The sequence below is a fragment of the Monodelphis domestica genome, chromosome 4 (genome assembly GCF_027887165.1).
Source record: "Monodelphis domestica isolate mMonDom1 chromosome 4, mMonDom1.pri, whole genome shotgun sequence".
Lineage (NCBI taxonomy): Eukaryota > Metazoa > Chordata > Mammalia > Didelphimorphia > Didelphidae > Monodelphis > Monodelphis domestica.
Window position 1 is genome coordinate 434,282,685 of NC_077230.1, and position 18,784 is coordinate 434,301,468.

An 18,784-nucleotide genomic window follows, 5' to 3' on the forward strand; every position below is an offset into this window, starting at 1 on the left:
ATGGGTATGGCACTAAATAGATAGATGAGTTTGGGTAGGATGGTCATTTTTATTATATTGGCTCGTCCTACCCATGAGCAGTTAATGTTCTTCCAATTGTTCAAGTCTAGTTTTAGTTGTGTGGAAAGTGTTTTGTAGTTGTGTTCATATAGATCCTGTGTTTGTCTCAGGAGATAGATTCCTAAGTATTTTATTTTGTCTAGGGTAATTTTGAATGGGATTTCTCTTTCTAGTTCTTGCTGCTGAGCTGTGTTGGAATTATATAGAAATGGTGATGATTTATGTGGGTTTATTTTGTATCCTGCAACTTTGCTAAAGTTTTTGATTATTTCGATTAGCTTTTTGGTTAAATCTCTAGGATTCTTTAAGTAGACCATCATGTCATCTGCAAAGAGCGATAATTTAGTCTCCTCCTTGCCTATTTTAATGCCTTCAATTTCTTTTTCTTCTCTAATTGCTACTGCTAGTGTTTCTAATACAATGTAAAATAATAGAGGTGATAATGGGCATCCTTGTTTCACTCCTGATCTTAATGGGAATGGATTTAGTTTATCCTCATTGCAGATGATATTAGCTGATGGTTTTAGATATATACTGTTTATTATTTTTAGGAATGACCCTTCTATTCCTATGCTTTCTAGTGCTTTTAGTAGTAACTGGTGTTGTATTTTATCAAAGGCTTCTTCTGCATCTATTGAGATAATCATGTGGTTCTTGTTGGTTTGCTTGTTGATGTGGTCAATTATGTGGATAGTTTTCCTAATGTTGAACCAGCCCTGCATCCCTGGTATAAATCCTACTTGATTATGATGGATGACCCTTGTGATGACTTCCTGGAGTCTTTTAGCTAGTATCCTATTTAAGATTTTTGCATCTATATTCATTAGGGAGATTGGTCTATAATTTTCTTTCTCTGTTTTTGGCCTGCCTGGTTTTGGAATCAGTACCATGCTTGTGTCATAAAAGGAGTTTGGTAGAACTCCCTCTTTGCTTATTATGTCAAATAGTTTGTATAGTATTGGGATGAACTGTTCTCTGAATGTTTGATAGAATTCGCTGGTGAATCCATCAGGCCCTGGGGATTTTTTCTTAGGAAGTTCTTTGATGGCCTGTTGGATTTCTTTTTCTGATATGGGATTATTTAAGAAAACTATTTCTTCTTCTGTTAGTCTAGGCAATTTATATTTTTGTAAATATTCATCCATATCACCTAGGTTAGTATATTTATTGCCGTATAGTTGGGCAAAGTAGTTTTTAATGATTGCCTTAATTTCCTCTTCATTGGAGGTGAGGTCTCCCTTTTCATCCTTGATGCTGTTAATTTGCCTTTCTTCTTTCCTTTTTTAAATTAGATTAACCAGTACTTTGTCTATTTTGTCTGTTTTTTCAAAGTACCAGCTTCTAGTCTTGTTTATTAGCTTAATAGTTCTGTCACTTTCTATTTTATTAGTTTCTCCCTTAATTTTTAGGATCTCTAGTATGGTTTTCTTCTGGGGGGTTTTAATTTGTTCATTCTCAAGTTTTTTGATATGCATTTCCAATTCCTTGGTCTCTGTCCTCCCTAATTTGTTAATATATGCACTCAGGGATATGAATTTTCCTCTAAGTACTGCCTTGGCTGCATCCCATAAGGTTTGAAAGGATGATTCGCCGTTGTCATTTTCTTCAACGAAATTGTTAATTGTTTCTATGATTTCTTCTCTAACTATCCGATTTTGGAGTATCATGTTATTTAATTTCCAATTAATTTTTGATTTGGGTCTCCATGTACCCTTGCCGATCAATATTTTAATTGCCTTGTGATCTGAAACGGCTGCAGTTATTATTTCTGCTTTTCTGCATTTGAGTGCCATGTTTCTATGACCTAGTGTATGATCTATTTTTGTGAATGTGCCATGTGGTGCTGAAAAGAAGGTGTATTCTTTTTTGTCCCTATTTATTTTTCTCCATATGTCTATTAACTCTAATTTTTCTAAGATTTCATTCACCTCTTTTACCTCTTTCTTGTTTATTTTTTGGTTTGATTTGTCTAAATTTGAGAGTGGTTGGTTCAAGTCTCCCACTAATATGGTTTTACTGTCTATTTCCTCCTTCAATTCTCCTTGTTTCTCTATTAAAAATTTGGATGCTATACCATTTGGTGCATACATGTTGATTAGTGATATTTCCTCATTGTCTATATTCCCTTTTAGCAGAATATATTTACCTTGCCTATCCCTTTTGATCAGGTCTATTTGTGCTTTGGCTTTGTCAGATATCATGATTGCAACTCCTGCCTTCTTTCTATCAGTTGAGGCCCAAAAGGTCTTACTCCAACCTTTAATTCTAACCTTGTGAGTGTCAACCCGTCTCATATGTGTTTCTTGAAGACAACATATGGTAGGGTTTTGGGTTCTAATCCAATATGCTATTTGTCTACGTTTTATGGGTGAGTTTCTTCCCATTCACGTTCAAAGTTATGATTGTTATTTGTGGATTTGCTGGCATTTTGATATCTTCCCCTAGTTCTGACCTTTCTTCTTTAGCTTTCTCCTTTTGAACCAGTGATTTACTTTTGGTCAGTCCCCCTAGTCCCCTCCCTTGAGATGCTTCCCTTTCTAGCTCCTCCCTTTTTATGCTCCCTTTCCCTCCCCCCTCTCCTTCCCTCCCTTTTTGTACTCCATCCCCCCTCCCCCCTCCCCCTCCTTAATTTTCCTTTCTTTCTTGCCCTAATGGATGAGATAGAATTCAGGATCCCACTGGATCTAGATGTTCTTCCCTCTCAGATTTGATTTAACTGAGAGTGAGGTTTAAGTAATTCTACTTCATGCTCTCTTCCTCTCCTTCTCATATGAGAGTTCTTCCCCTTCCCTTCCCATATGAATCTTTATATGGGAAAGATTATTCTATTGATTCCCCCCTATTTCTTGAAGTTAATCTTAGTATTATCGATGGTTCCCCCTTCCCTTTTCCTTTCTTTGCCCCCACTTTCCCCAAATCTTCTTAATGCCCCAATCTTTCCCTATGCATGTTTCTTCTAACTACTCTTATGATGATACAATTTATGAGAGTTACACAAAATATTTTCCCCTCATATTAATATATATAATTTGATGTAAATGTAGTCCTTATAGAAGAGAGTTTGACTTAAAGAAAAAGATAAGATTTATCTCCTTATCCCTTTCTTTCATATTTACCTTTTCATGTTTCTCTTGCTTTCTGTGCTTGGATATTGAACTTTCCACAGAGCTCTGGTCTTTTCTTAGCAAATGCTTGGAAATCTTCTATTTTGTTGAATGCCCATACTTTCCCCTGGAAGTATATAGTCAGTTTTGCTGGGTAGTTGATTCTTGGTTGGAGACCCAGCTCTCTTGCCTTTCTAAATATCGTGTTCCATGCTTTGCGGTCTCTTAGTGTGTTAGCCGCTAAGTCGTGTGTGATCCTTATGGGAGCCCCCTTATATCTGAAGCTCTTCTTCTTGGCTTCTTGTAGGATTTTCTCCTTTACTTGGAAGCTCTTGAATTTGGCAATTACATTCCTAGGGGTTGACTTTTGGGGATTTAGTATAGAAGGTGTTCTATGAATCCTTTCTATTTCTATTTTGCCCCCTTGCTCCAGAACATGAGGGCAATTTTCTTTTATAATCTCCTGTAGAATAATATCGAGTTTATTGTTTATGTCTGGTTTTTCTGGGAGACCTATAATTCGGAGATTTTCTCTTCTCCCTCTGTTTTCCAGATCTGTGACCTTCTCAGTGAGATATTTTATGTTTTCTTCTAATTCATTAATTTTTTTGGGTTTGCTTTATTGATTCTTGCTGTTTTATCATCTCGCTTTCTTCGAGGTGCTTAATTCTGGTCGTTAGGGACTGGTTTTGCTTTTCAGCCTTGTCTGCCCTTCTATTGGATGCTTCGAGTTCTTTTTCCAATTGAGCATTCTTATCTGTCAGACAGCTGATCTCTTTCTCTCATTTTTCTTTCCAGGTTTCCATCTTTTGGATAAGTTCCAGTTTGAAATCTTCCAGAGCTTGTTGATAGTTTCCATTTTGGGAGGCGTGTTCTGAATCTTTTTGGATTTCCTCCTCATTCTCCTCTTTTCCTTGGGTACTTCCACCATACAAGTTTTCAATAGTCACTTTTTTTCCCTTTCTTCCTGGAGGCTTGATTTTGGGCCATGTGAGCCATCCCTTTGGTGGTTTTATTCCCCTTTCCTTTTTGGTCTGGGATCTGGGTTATATGGGTGGTTTTTCTGTTAATTTAGGTTGCTTCAGACTAGTTCTTCCCAGCCTCCGAGGTTTCTTAGTGCACTGGGTCCCTGATCACAGCCAAACTGCCCAGGTGTTCACCTCTGCCCAGATAATCAACGCGTGGTCCGCCCCTGGTGTTTAGCTCCGTGGAGATGTTCAGCGCAGCCGCCCCAAGTACAGCTCCGCTGGAGAGCTGGATTCTCCAGTGAAACCGCCCTGAGACGTTTTTTCCTGGCAGTCCCCAGGTCCCAAGGGCCCTGGAGTGCCCCCCCCCCCCAGACAGAGATGTTCCCCACTCACTCGCTGTCCCAGTGAGTGCTCAGGTAGCTTACTCTGGTTTAGTGGGGGCGGTGAGGTGGGGGAAGGGCGGCTCAGTTCACTTTTCTGTGCAAGCTTTTCATTCTAATTATAGTGTGGAAATGTTCAAACCCCATGTACCTTCACCTCTGTGGAGTACTGGGAGTACTGGGGTGTCCTTCTGTTCCTCCAAAGGTGATTTTTATGCTCCTTTGATGTAGTCTATTTCGTTCGGTGCCGGGGAGAGGAAGCGTGTGGCTTCTAGATTGCAGCCATGATTACCCGGAAGTACCACTGAATATATTTTTTGAGGGATACAAATAACATTTCCCCCATATTTGAATATGTATAATTTGATCTAATTGTAGCTCTTAAAGAAAAAAAGTTTGAATAAAATTTTTCCCTTTCCCCCTCTTTTTTTATTTACTTTTTCATGTTTCTCTTCATCTTTGTGTTTGAATATCAAACTTTCCACTTAGTTCTGGTCTTTTCTTTACAAATTCTTGGAAATCTTCTATTTTGTTGAATGTCGATACTTTACCCTGGAAGTATATAGTCAGTTTTGATGGATAGGTGATCCTTGGTTGAAGACCCAATTCTCTTGCTTTTCTGAATATCATGTTCCAAGTCTTGCGGCCCTTTAGTATGGAAGCTGCCTGGTCTTTTGTGATCCTGATTGGTGCTCCTTGGTATCAGATTTGTCTCATTTTGGCTTCTTGTAGAATTTTCTCCTTAGCTTGGAAACTCTTGAATTTGGCAATTACATTCCTGGGAGTTGTCTTTTGAGGATTTAGTGTAGAGGGTATTCTATGAACTCTTTCAATGTCTATTTTCCCCCCTTGTTCGAGAACATCAGGGCAGTTATCTTGGATGATTTCTTGTAGTATGATGCCAAGATTTCTGTTTATTTCTGACTTTTCAGGTACACCAATGATTCTCAAATTGTTTCTCCTTGCTCTGTTTTCTCGATCTGTCATCTTCTCAGTGAGATATTTTATGTTTTCTTCTATTTTGTCAATCTTTTAATTTTCTTTATTAATTCTTGCTGTTTTGCAAGATCATCGTTTCCAGTTTCCTAATTCTGGTCTTTAAAGACTGGTTTTCCTTTTCAGTTTGGTCTATCTTGCTTTTTGTGGCTTCTAGCTGTTTCTCCAATTGGGAGTTCTTGTCCTTTAATTTGTTATTTTCTTTTTGAACTATTTCCCACTTTTCTTGCCAGAAGCTTACATCTTTTTGATAAGTTCCAATTTAAATTCTTCAAGAGCTTGTGGACAATTTCCATTTTTTGGGAAGGTTTTGGGTTTATTTGAATTTCCTCCTTCATTTCTTCTGTAGTCTTGGTTTTTCCTCCATAAAAATTTTCCAGGGTCATCCCCCTCTTTTTTTTTTTTTGGTGGAAGGAGGTTGTTGTTCCTGGGCACAATTTGCCATCACTGTGAAGGTTTTTCCTTCCCTTTTTAGTCAGAAATCTGAGTGAGATGGGCAGGCTCTCTGCAAATGGAGCTAAGGAGCAAGGATTTTGACTGAAACACGCTCTCAAATTTCCACAGCTCCTGCTGTTTCCTGCCATTATCTGTGCTATCTTCCTGTAAGCACCCACGGTCTGCACTCTTCAGCCTTCTGGGGTTTCAGGTCTCGCTGCTCTCAGGGGTAGGTCTTTGGTGGTCTTAATCAGCTCCCAAGGACCTAGAGGTGCCCCTTACTCACTCTTGAGGTGCCTCTTGCTCACTCACTGATTCTGGCACATGCTGGTTCTGACTCTGGCTCCTTAGGTGGGGTGGGGGAGGGTAGATCAGCTCACATTTTGGTGGGATCTTTTTCACTACCTTATAGTGTGGAAATGCCCAAATCCCATGTACCTTCAATGCTGCACCCTATTGTAGAGTCCCTTCATTCTTATGAATTTGGGTTTTTTTTGGGGGGTCTTTTGAGGTAGTTGATGTTGGTGGATGCTGAAGAGAGGATGAGCCTTGCATCTAGACTGCCACCATGTTTACCTGGAAGTCTCTCCACCTTATGCCTTTATTAACCATATTAGCTAGGATTTTAGGGTAAGCAGTAATAGGTATCTCATTAAATTTAGAGTCCTGATCCCCTTACTAGTGCTTATTTGGATCCCCAGTTGTCCTTTTTCTGAGAAATGGGAGTTTGTCCAAGGAGTTACATGAGAATTCTGGATCTCCTTTGACATTTCTAGATGAAGGCCTTCCAGTGACTTTTATCTCTTTGACCAAAGCATGAAAAGATATTAAGATCTAGATATGTTTCAGTATGTGGACTTCTTCTACCATTGACAGCATTGTAGTACCTCAGGATTTGTGAGTCACTGCTAATGAGTACAAAAGGGCTAACCATGGGGAAAAAGGAAGACATAAAGGCAGAGCTATGCAGCATCCAGGGTCTGAGTGTCATTGAATGCATATATGCTGCCATGATAGCATTGATTAAGTAAAATGTGACAAAGATGCTCACCAGCAGTAGGATCATTTTGGTGGCTCTGGCCTCAGGGAAGGCTTGAGTGGCGAAGTGGACACTGTGCATCTGCTGGACTCTCTTGTGGTGCTTCTGTAGGAGATAAATCTTGTAGCCACTGGTAAAGCCAATGAAAGCCATAAGCACAGCATCAGGGAAGGAGAATACAATTGCATGGATTGAGGCATTGATATCATTAGCAACATTAGCAGAGCAATATCCATACTCCTTTGTCTCTGAGATGTTTCTGTTGCCCCTTGGTCCTTGAAGTTTCTCAAGAATAATGATATTTTGTAGCATGTGGAAAATCCAGCAGAGGACACTAGAGGGGATAATATATTTTGGGACTCTGACTTTAAGGGCCATCCCCATGGTGTTGTTAGGACTTATGATGATGGCTTGTAAACCACTCAAGAGGCAGGTCATGCTGAGGGAAAGCCCCCGAGCTACTCTGTGTAGGTAGAAGACAATTTTACAACCAATGTCATCCAAAAAATTCTTCATTCCCAAAGCTGCCAATCCCTGAGGGAAGGCTTTGAAGAGGAGCACCAAGGAGTTGGCCAAAGCCAACTGGGCGAGAATCAGGTCTATGGATCTCAGCCTCTGGCCAGTGAAGAACATGAAAGTGAAGAGAAAAATTAGGAAGAAGTTTCCCTGCAGCCCAATTACTGTCTGTGAGAAGAAGGCAATTCTCAGGAGCATGTCCATATGAATCATGCTCTTAGTGTTCTGAGCAGCAGACTTTTAGACTGAGCCTCAGATACCCTGAGAGAAAACAAGGATTTTATGATATTTCTGCCTATTGGTCACTCATTCTTACTCCCAAAGACCTCACGAGATGGTTCCTTCTAAGCTATAAACCAGTGTTGTTCAACCTTTTAGAGTCTGCATGCCCAAACTGCACCTTCAAGCTACCTATCAGCTGTCCTAATGACCTTAGAGAGTGGAGGGAGGAAGTGCTCACATTGGGCTGTTGAGCAGAGTGGTGCAGCATGCAAAAATGTCCTCATGTGTGGTGGGGAGGGGAATAGAGCAGCTCCCTCTGGCAGGGCACAATGCCATGCCTTTACCCCCACAGCTCTATACAGTGTGGAAGAGGCTTGAAGAGAGATAGGATTTTCAGGATAAGTCAGGCATGCAGACCAAGGTGAGGGATTTGTCTGTTGATCAAGGAGAAGATTCCAGAAGGAATGTTCCCAGGAGGAGGCAGTTGAAGCTGGCCAGGGGGAGAGGAATGGATTCTGTCTCTCTCTGGGGTTGACTGATCAAGAAAGGAGAGAGAAACCTCTGCTCTGGTTTCTTTTTTTACTGACCAATGGAGGCAAGGCTGGCTGAAGGGGGAAGAAGCTCAACTGATCTTAATAGGTCCCAGGATGAAGGACCCTTGGGGGGGGGGCTTCTGGAGTTAGACTGAGAGACCTTGGTGGTTTTGTGAATTGAAAGAAGAAAAGAAGACTTAACAATTATCCTCCATATATCTGATTGTCCCCCTGTCACAGCTGTGACTTCCCAAACCTTCATAATGTTCATTTTAGATTAGGGAAACCCTCATCCCTTTTACCTCAGTTTCCTTGCCCTATTATCCCAATAAACTCCTTACCTGAGAAAAGAAAGGAAGAAGTTTTTCCTAATAAATATCATAGTCCACTCAGGGGGGGGAGGGGCAAAGCCACAAGCTCCAGAAGAAACTGGGAGGGAGAGGGTAGAAGAAGGGAGGGCATGAAGGGAGGAGGAGATTAGGAAAATATTGATCTATTAGCCATCAAATGGAGATCAGTAGGCAAACCCCAGAGCATTCCCCTATGGCAGCATCCCTCTAGTTCAAGCAGCATCTCTCATCTATCCCCATTTTAACTAGGCAGCCCTCAGGTGTCCCATACTAGCAGCCGTCTAGTCTGCTAGAGTATCCAGTTATCATAACCAGACATAGTTTCCACACAGATTATCTATTTATTACAATAGACATACTAAATTCAGTGATTTCCAAAAGAAGAATCTTATATATTACTTAATTACTCTTTCTGTTAGTTTTGAATCAATTATTGGATCAGTATATTATTTGTTTTCTATCTAGAGTTAGTTGACTCATTATTCGTAGTCTGTCCTTTTCATAAAAATCCAGACCACGTGGTTCCTGGGAGCTTTTCCAGGGCTCCCTTAAGGAATTGGTCTTACGGATTCATAGTTGTTCTGCCTCAGTCATATTCTGTACCTGACACTTTTCTAAGAGCTAGAGATAGTTTTGACTGACCCATCACCCTACCAGTTCATTTGAATTTGTAGTTCATAGAGCCTTACACATTTTTTTTCTAGAAACACTTCTTTATTTCTTTCAGACGCCCTCATTTCATTTTTCCTTCTATACCACTGAAAGATAGTTTTGGATCCCAGTTGTAAGATTTTGCATTTTTAATTTCAACTCATTAGATCCAACCCAATGAATTAAGAAGAGCTTAATAGGTTGGAATGTAGAGTTGAATGAAATAAAGTGAAATTCAATAGGAAAATATTTGTAGCATCTGGAGAATCCGTTCCTTTTGTTTTGGAAAGTCATAACTTCTGTCTTCAAATTGGTCCTATGTGGTAGAAAAGTGGTGAAGTGTAGGCAATTGGGGTGAAATGACTTTCCCACGACCACAGAGCTAGGAAGTATTTGAGGCCATATTTGAACACAGGACCTCCTATCTTTATACATGGCTTTTTTATTTACTGAGCCACCTAGCTGCCTAGAATTCATTCCTAGATCTTCCACCAAAAGTCACTCAAGATTCAAGGCACTGTTGGGAGCAGAGGGCACTATCCACACGACAACATAGTTCATGAGTGCCCTTTAATGTCGTTACTTTTACTCACCATCCCATGGATCAATTCATTTTAAAATGACATTTTATACAATGACATAAAAAGAAAATGCCAGCAAAAATTTCTTGTCTCTCTCTTCTTTAATCACACTCTACCATACATTATAATATGAAAGAAAAGTATATATGTATCCAAAATGAATGCATTTAATCATCTTCTGTGGTCAAGAAAGTCATGTTGAAGGGATCTTTTATTTCTTTAGGGCTGCAACAATAGATATGCACTGTCATGTGGTCATCATGCTATTATACTCAGTGGGTGTCATATCTCTGTTCTCTTACTGCGTTGTCTTTGCTTTGTGAGGGGTTGTCTGCTCTCTCCTTGGTCCATTGATTTTGTGGGGACATTGGTCTCTTGGTCTTTGTGGTCACTGTTCCTTTCTACTGCCAGCTTCTGGTTTTTATTTCTATAGGGCCATCTGATGTTTTTCTAGAATCTCATCCGCTAAGGTACAATGACAATAAAGTCTTTTTTTGATTAGGGAAAGATGACATTGTTTTTTTTTAATCAAAAAAACCAATGAGATTATGAGCCATTGTACTTAGATATGGGTTGTGGGACAGAAGTCAGATATAATGTGCTATGCTAAGATTGCCTATTCTCAAAATAGATTGGGTCTGGTATTCAGTCATTGCTTTAGATAACTGTTGGACATGGGGTTGGAAAATTGCTTGTAATTCTATGGAAGCGATCTCTCAGGCCATGTATTCCAACTAAAAAAGAATGCTTATTACAACATGTCTGTCAAGTGGACATCCAAGCTCTGCTTGAAATCTACTGAAAAATGCAGACTCACTCACTACCTTGGACAGCTCTACTTTTTAGGAAGATAACACTTCAAGGGTAAATTTATCTCTATAAGCTCTCACCTTTTGCTCTTGGTATGTAATGAAGGACCAAATTGAACATGTCTAAAAGATTTTTTAAGTGGCAGTCCTTCAAATATTTAAACAAAGCAATCATATCCTTCTGGAATACATGTATTCTCATCCAGCAAATAGATCCTTTGTTCCTAAACGGATTCTTATATGACATTGGCTCAAGGACTTTAACCATTCTCTTTGTCCTTCTCTGACACTTAGCAACTTATCAGTGTCCTTTCCAAGTGGTGGCAAATAGATCTGAATACAATTCTCTGGATGTGATGTAAGCAGGACAGAATAGAGAAGGAATATCCTTAGGAGCATGGTGGTGAAGTCCATCTAACAAGAAAGACAGAAGAGATGTTGCCTAACAAGAGCAGAGTAGAGAAGAATTTTTATCATCTTAATCCAGCAAGCTCTTAAGAACCTATTTTAGTCCTAGCTACTTCATTATACTTAAATGTCTTAATTAGTTTCTTTACTAATTCTTGCATTTTCTAAGTAATTCTTCATGTCATCAGTACAGAGGAGAATTTTCCCCCTTTTATCTATATAGATGCCTTTAATTTCTTTCTTTTGTTCTTTGACTAATTTTTAGTGTGTTTCATCCCTTATTGAATACAGAAACAATTTTAAAATTCATTCTGTAACATTTTCTGATCCAAATTCTCTCCTTCCCCTATACCATCCCTGAAATAGAAAGCAATATGATATGTTGTACATATGCTATGTTAAAATCCTTGGAGCAACTGACACCAGGAAGAGTGGAAGAGTATGAATACCAGGAGAAATTTTCCAGGAAAATATTTTAAAAACTCAAGAAGAGAAAGTATCTATCCAAAGTGCAGGAAGTTCCCACTGTGAGGCAATGATTTTTCTGACATTTTCAATAATTGTTATTGTTCTGTGAATGAGGCACAATGGAAAATGGAAATTCATGGGATAAGCCCTACAAGGCCACAGAAGAAAGCACCTAGAGCATAAAGCTTAGAATGAATACCTGGAAACTTTGTATGAAGAATATAGAGAAAAGATGAATACTATTTCATTATAAGAGTCATGAAACCAAGAATGAAGATTTAAACGAATCAGAAGTAAGATGAATAATAAAGAGAGTGAGGGAATTTCTAATTTGAAAAGGGAAAAAAATTAAATTGAAAACCTTATTGAATGGGACTAACTGAAAGGGAGGAGATGAAGATGAAATCTAGACTTAGTTGTAAAAAAGAATAGAAAGAAATATATAACTAGATAAACTAGAAGAGATGAACTACTACACCAAACTCTGAAAGAAAAGGGTGTTTGATGAGAAGAGGGTATTAAAGGCATGAGGAAGAGAATCAATGTGAATACAGTGTAGTAATTCATTACTGTATAGCAATAGTGGAAAAATCATAACCTGATAAAATAACCCAATTTTAGCGATAACAGTTGGAAAATATAAATGCAACTCATACTTTGAAATGTGAATGAATCAAATCATACAATAAAATGAAAAGGAGTGGTAGATTGGATAATCAAACAAAACCCTACCATCTGATGCTTTACAGCAACATATTAAACAACAAATACATACGTAAAAGGAAACTGGGGGTTGGCAAAAATTGCTATGCATAAAGTGAATAAAAAAACCCAAGTGTTCCCATCATGTTATTTGATGAAAACCCCCCACAAATATTCAGAAAAATAATGAATAAGCAATTTTAGGTTGTACTGAAAAGAACTAGATTTGTCACAAATCAATATCAGCAATAAACTTATGAGCTCCAAATGCCTTAATTTTCAAATTTATAAAGGAAACAACATATGCACCTCAATAAGACACAGACATTAACAGAACAGAGGAAATGAAGTCCTGAATTCAAATGTGACTTCAGCCACTCACAAACTCTGTGATCCTTTGGCAAATCACCTAATCTCTGCTTGCCTTAGTTCCCTCCACTTTAAAATGTGTTTAATAACAGCACCTACCTTGCAAGGTTGTTGCGATGATCAGGTGTGATAATATCTTTAAACCATTTAGCACAGTTCACAGAACTTAATATGTACCCAATAAATGTTTGTCTCCTTTCTATCAGGAGCTCATCATCTTCCCTTCTATACTCCCCCCCTTCCAAGTTTCTGCCTTCCAGAAGATCCACAGGTGATAAATCATTCAATAGGAGGCAGAAGGGAAGAATAGTTTAGCTCATGTATGCAGGCAGCTAGTTCCCCATTTGATAACAAGAGGAGAGATGTTTATTGTCTTGATGATGCCTGTAGCTAAGGCATAAGCAAGAACTTCCAAGGTTTGTCCAACTGGGTGGTCACTCCTTCCTTCTAAGGACTCCCTTTGGTGCCAATGGCATCATCGGCAGGAACCCAAGAAGGATCACCAAAAATCCCGAGGTCATGGGTAAGAGCCTGAAGGCCATGGAGACATAAGTTGCCTTTTCACTACTGTTGCTTCATGTGTAGCCCTCTGGAGTGAGAGAAGCCCCAGGACAATCACAGCCACAGCCTAGAAGCAGCCGGACGCGTAGCTTGCTCCTCAGCACGAGAAGCCAACCTCTCGTCTCCTCAAATACTGAATGTTCTTCCAAGAAATAACTGATGCAGGAATTTTGTGAGAAGCTTGGTTAGATGGTTACATATTTACCTGTGATTTATTATTCTGTAGAAAACTGTCTAGATTTGATGAGGTAAATTAAGTCTATTGTAAACCAATACTAAATTATTTACACTCATTGTGTATGTGAAAAGCTTACTTAACCCCTTAGCCTACATCATTTTCTCTATCAAATACTAGCTGTGATCAGTAAATGTTGTCACTGATCAGCACGAGGCCTTGAGTCTGTCTGTAAGTCTGTGACCCTCCTGATTCCAATCTCATTCCTCTTCTCCCGTTCTGTGACCCACAAATAATTTGTTGAGCTGGTCTCTAACATCAATGAAAGAAAGTTCTGTAGAAGAGAAAGACTGAACTGGGGAATGAACAGGTGAATAAGAAGGTATATGTGTAACCGTCCCAAATGGAGGTGTCTCTTGTTATATTCTGGTTCTTAGGAATGTAGAGGAAAAACGTCTGCCACCGGAGTGGAGATGATGAAGATGAGCTTTCTAATCCCACATGTGCCACCACATCTAGCCAGTCCTTGAGACCCAACAATTGATTGATACTCATTGGAGATGAAAACTTTACTTAGCAAAAATGAAAGTTGGTGAGCCATTCTGGGGATGGCTACCTCTTCTAGGTTGGTGGTTCTGGGACTTAGAGTCCAATCTGTGGCGTTCTAGCCCCTTTTACCCCCACTGGCTTATTATTGATTTCAGAATTCTGTGATGTCCTCAGTATGGATGCTCAACATGAAATGTATATCCAAGGCACTATCATACTGCTCTCTTCTTCACTAAGCCCAAGCAAATCACAGACTGTATGAAATAGTCTTCCACAAACCTCATTGTGATGTGTGCATAAGTTCTATGCACATATCATCCTTTTAACTCTGGTGTGCTATCTAGTTTATAACAAGATCTTATTTATTGAATAATCCCTTCTACATGTAAGCAATCATATGATCGCAGGGTCATAAGATTATGATTAGAGCTAGAAGGGACATGAGTGGCCATCAGATCCAACTATCTTATTTTTACATATAAGGAAACTGAGGCAAACAATGACTTCATATATAATAGTAAATATCAGAGTTAGGTTGTTAACTCAGGTCTTCCTCTCTCCAAGACTTTGCCCACCTAGTATGAGAAATTAATTATCTCTCCTTTCCAACTATTCTCCCAGCCCCCCAAAGAGCGCTGATTCAGATCAATGTGAGCAAGAGTGCATGGCAGTGATCTGTGGATGCACAGGAAAGAGCTTGTGGTGGTGTTCAGACACATCATTCCTTTAATAGACATTTTCCTTTTTCTCCTGATGTCTCCTATGACCTAGAGATTTATTTCTATGAAATAAAGGGATATAAACGAGGACTAAGAGTATTAAAAATGGCACAAAATAGATAGAGAATGGAAAAAGAGGAAAGCCAGAGGCTTCAGAGAGCTCTGAGCATGAAGAGGATAGAGAAAGCTGGACTTAGAGGAGTAAAAGAGTCCCTCGGCAGGAACAACATTCTTACTGGATTCTAAGATAACAATCCCCAGCCCTGCTCCAGAGGCTTCCCTCCATTACCTCCTATGTACAACAAGCAAAGAGCTCGCCCTACATTCTGTGCTCCTCTCCCCACCCTGAAAGGACTCTCTTTCTCTGGCTGAGGAGAGTCCTTGTACCTGAGGTTGAACCATGGAAAGACACTTACCTGGCTCTCCTCAGTTCCTGGGTCTGAGGAGGACTCTGGCAGTCAGTGTGTGTATGTGGGGAGCAGATCCAGGTCCTAGTTATAGAGCCCTGATTTCCCTGCTTGGCTGTGCCTCCAGAGTAGTAATCATCACGTCAACTGAAAAGAAACATTTCTTGACATCTTGAGGTCCCTGAAGCTTTCTTCCAGGTGAAAATCACAAAAACAATTTCTGTTGATGAACCACAATTCCCCAATAGAAATGAATGACTAAAAATATAAAGCAATTACTAGTGATTAGTGAAAAGTGCCAAACAAAGGGCAGAAGTTAGGTAAGGTAGTTTTCTGAATCTGTGTGGAGAGGAGACCTGAAGCTAAGCCAGGAATGGAGATGAATTTTATATGGATTATACTTGAGAAGTGAGGGCCTCTGAAACTATCTGCCCATGAGACTGGATTCAGGGATCTCTCTCTGAGTGTGCCCAGGTCCAAGAGGCATCCTTCCATTTTCTTCCTATTTGGTGTTATCAAAAATTCCTAAAGTGTCCTCATATTCATTAAATCAGAGAAGAGACTCTTATTTATTCTTCCAATACCTCAGGCCTATTAATCTGTTTGGTGAGTGAGGAAAGACTACATAAGGGGTTTCCTCACCTAACTTTCTCGTTGTCTAGAGTCCCTTTTAACAAAATATAATTACCTTCCCTATCCCTTTTGATCAGGTCTATTTTTGCTTTGGCTTTATCAGATATCATGATTACCACTCCTGCCTTCTTTCTATCAGTTGAGGCCCAGAAGGTCTTACTCCATCCTTTAATTCTGACCTTGTGGGTGTCAACCCGCCTCATGTGTGTTTCTTGAAGACAACATATGGTAGGGTTTTGGATTCTAATCCATTCTGCTATTCGTCTACGTTTTATGGGTGAGTTCATCCCATTCACATTCAAAGTTATGATTGTCATTTGTGGATTCCCTGGCATTTTGATTGCCTTCCCTAATTCTAACCTTTTCTTCTTTGGCTCTACCTTTTAGTCCAGTGATTTACTTTGAATCAGTGCCCCTTGTCCCCTCCCTTGATGTTTCCCTTTTTAGTCCCTCCCTTTTTCTTCCCTCCCCCTCCCCCCTCTCTTTCCCTCCCTTTTTGTTCTCCCTCTCCCCCTCCCCCCCTTGCTTTTCCCTTCTCCCTACCCTTGTTGGGTAAGATAGACCTCACCTAACTTTCTACCATTTCCCACCCTACAAGGGTTGATGTCCTTGCCCTGACTACTCATGTTTCCCAACCCTTTCCAGCTTTCCTCTTATGTCAAGGGAGACTACTTCTTCATCCCAACTGTTCTTGTTTGTCTTCCCTGTCTTCAAGGTCTTCAGATTCTCCTAAACATCCCCAAAGTACTGGGCCCATTGGAATAGTAATGGTTCAGTGTGATAATCTAGCAACTAATTCAATTGCAGACACCAAAGAGTGGGTCCATTACCTCTCAGGTTGGTGGAGTAGATAGATGTCTGTTAATACCCACTTTGTTGTTATTCAGTCATTTTCAGCCATGTGCAACTCTTTGTGAGGCCATTTGGAATTTTCTTGGCCAAGATACTGGAGTGGCTTATCATTTCCTTCTGTAGTCCATTTTACAGATGTGAAGACTGAGGCAAACAGGATAAAGGGATTTGCCCAGTCATACAACTGGTGCTTCAGACCAGATTTGAATTTAGTCAAGCTTCTGGTTCTAGTCCTGGAGCTCTATCCATTGAGCCACCTAGATTCCTAATCGTAACTGAATATGATTCAGAATATATTTCCAGTTCTAATGAATCAATGTATGATGCTGTCTTTGACAGCTTTATACTGTTTCGAATTGCCTTAATTTCTAGATCTTGATGAGGAAATGAGGATTAACCCGATAAAACCATGACACATGCCTTAGAGGTGACAAACATCTCCTATTGCTAGGCAGAAACTTCTTCTTTATTACCTATTCCCAGAGATACTCTTCCCTGTTTCTTTGAATACTATAGAAGTTGTAACTTTTTCTCCTCCCTGGACTTGGTTCTATTCCCAAACCTAGCACATGTGTCCTTGTTTCCTCTCTCTTAAAGGAAATAAATAATTTTGATGAGCATTCTGTAGTCCTCTGGTATTCACAGATAATATATAATGCTGAGACTTACTTATTTTTAGGGGAAAGTAATCCTGACATAACCCACAACTTTTCTTCTCATTCTTCCCTGCCAGGCTCTTTCCCCAAGGGTGTCTATCAAACATGGTACCAGTCAATAAATAGCACCAGTCTCTTTCTAGGTACCTCCACCTTTTCTTCTCAAGTCTCTCTTACATCCTCTTCATCTAGCTTCTGATGTCATCATTCAACTTAAAGTGCTTTCCCTAAAGTTATGAATGATCTCTTGGTTATTCCATCTCATGGCTTTTCCATCTTAGAAACACCCCATGAAACACTGAATAATTATTAGTCTAATATTAAAACTGAATTGTGTTTACATTACCCCCTTTGATCCCTCAACTTGGCCATAGTGTTTGTTGATTGTCTTCTAGAACTTCTGATTATCTATTTTATTAAAAGTAACAAATGATTTTCTTTGATTGTCCACAAGTCCAAAGCACCTCACAGGTTTATGAAAAAACTGACCTCCATCTATGCTGCCTGTGACAAAATCATTTATCTCTTGCAAAAGCTTTGTGTGGGTTGTCAGATACAATAGTAACAATATAAGTATATAGAATGATCACAGAACACTAATCAAGCGATTTATGAAAAGTTAATATATTGCTTCTCCAATTATATACTTTGAACATGTATGTTGAATAATGTAGCTGTATGTCAAGAAAATATGTATTCATTAGGGTATAAAAATAAAACCCACCTCTGGTCCTGGTGAAGCAGTTCTGTGCGAAGCCTGGCCCTGGCTGACACTCCGAACTGCCTTCCATCATTTATTTGAGCCTTTGTCACCACACCTAGCCAAGGACCCCAGAGGCTGTGACAAGGGCTGGTCTCAAATACCATCAAATTTGGACATTTGGGAGAGATTAATGCATTCCTTTCTTATTCCATCGTCTTGCCTCCCAGAATCAGGAACAACAATTTTTAAGTTATTCTGATATGCTATAATGATCTCTATTTTATTGTTGAGGAAATTGAGGGAGACAGCAGTTAAAGAATTTGCCCCCATAAATATAGTTAGTAAATATTTGAGGATGACTTGAATTTAGGTCTTTCTATCTCCTGGTCTAGAACTCTATCTGCTGCCTCACCCAGTGATGCTTATAAAATTTGTAGTTGAGAGGGATAGCTAATGTTATGGCAAAGTCAGGATCCTCGTTTCTCAGTGGACATGAGTGATGGACCATATGTGATATGATGAAATGAAATAGCAATAAAAGTAGACAAGGTTATGGCATAATGGATGGAGAGGTAGTTTGGAATTCAGGAAGACCCAAGTTGAAGTTCCTTCCTTGACATGTACTGACTGGGTGATCCTAGGTAAGCTACTTTATTATATCTGGTACCTCATGCCAGCCTGTAATATTTTAAGTTGCAATGTAGGTGCCAGTCTCCATGAATACAGAGAATTACTCACTGGCAATTTCTCACCAAGGAAAGATTGCAGGTTAAAAATGCAATCCTAGATTATCATTGATGTCCAGGGAGGCTTTGTAGGGTTGTGAATATAATGTAAGTAATGGCATGTGAAGATCAGTGGAGGAAACTGGGATGTTGCCAATGGAAGGGGTGGTGTGTAGGATACTCTCTTGTTTCTACACACTTGGGTTACCTGTG

General features: G+C 39.5%; 2 protein-coding genes across 5 annotated transcripts in view; one reads left to right on the forward strand and one right to left on the reverse strand.

Moving 5' to 3' along the window:
- Positions 1 to 18,784, forward strand: part of LOC100023417 (zinc finger protein 420-like) — a 621,149-nt gene that overhangs the window by 111,665 nt on the left and 490,700 nt on the right. The window lies entirely within an intron of this gene.
- On the reverse strand, positions 6,716 to 7,711 carry monDomV1R1281 (vomeronasal 1 receptor monDomV1R1281). Its single transcript, NM_001166778.1, has one exon. The coding sequence runs from the start codon at positions 7,709 to 7,711 to the stop codon at positions 6,716 to 6,718; it is 996 nt and encodes a 331-aa protein (NP_001160250.1).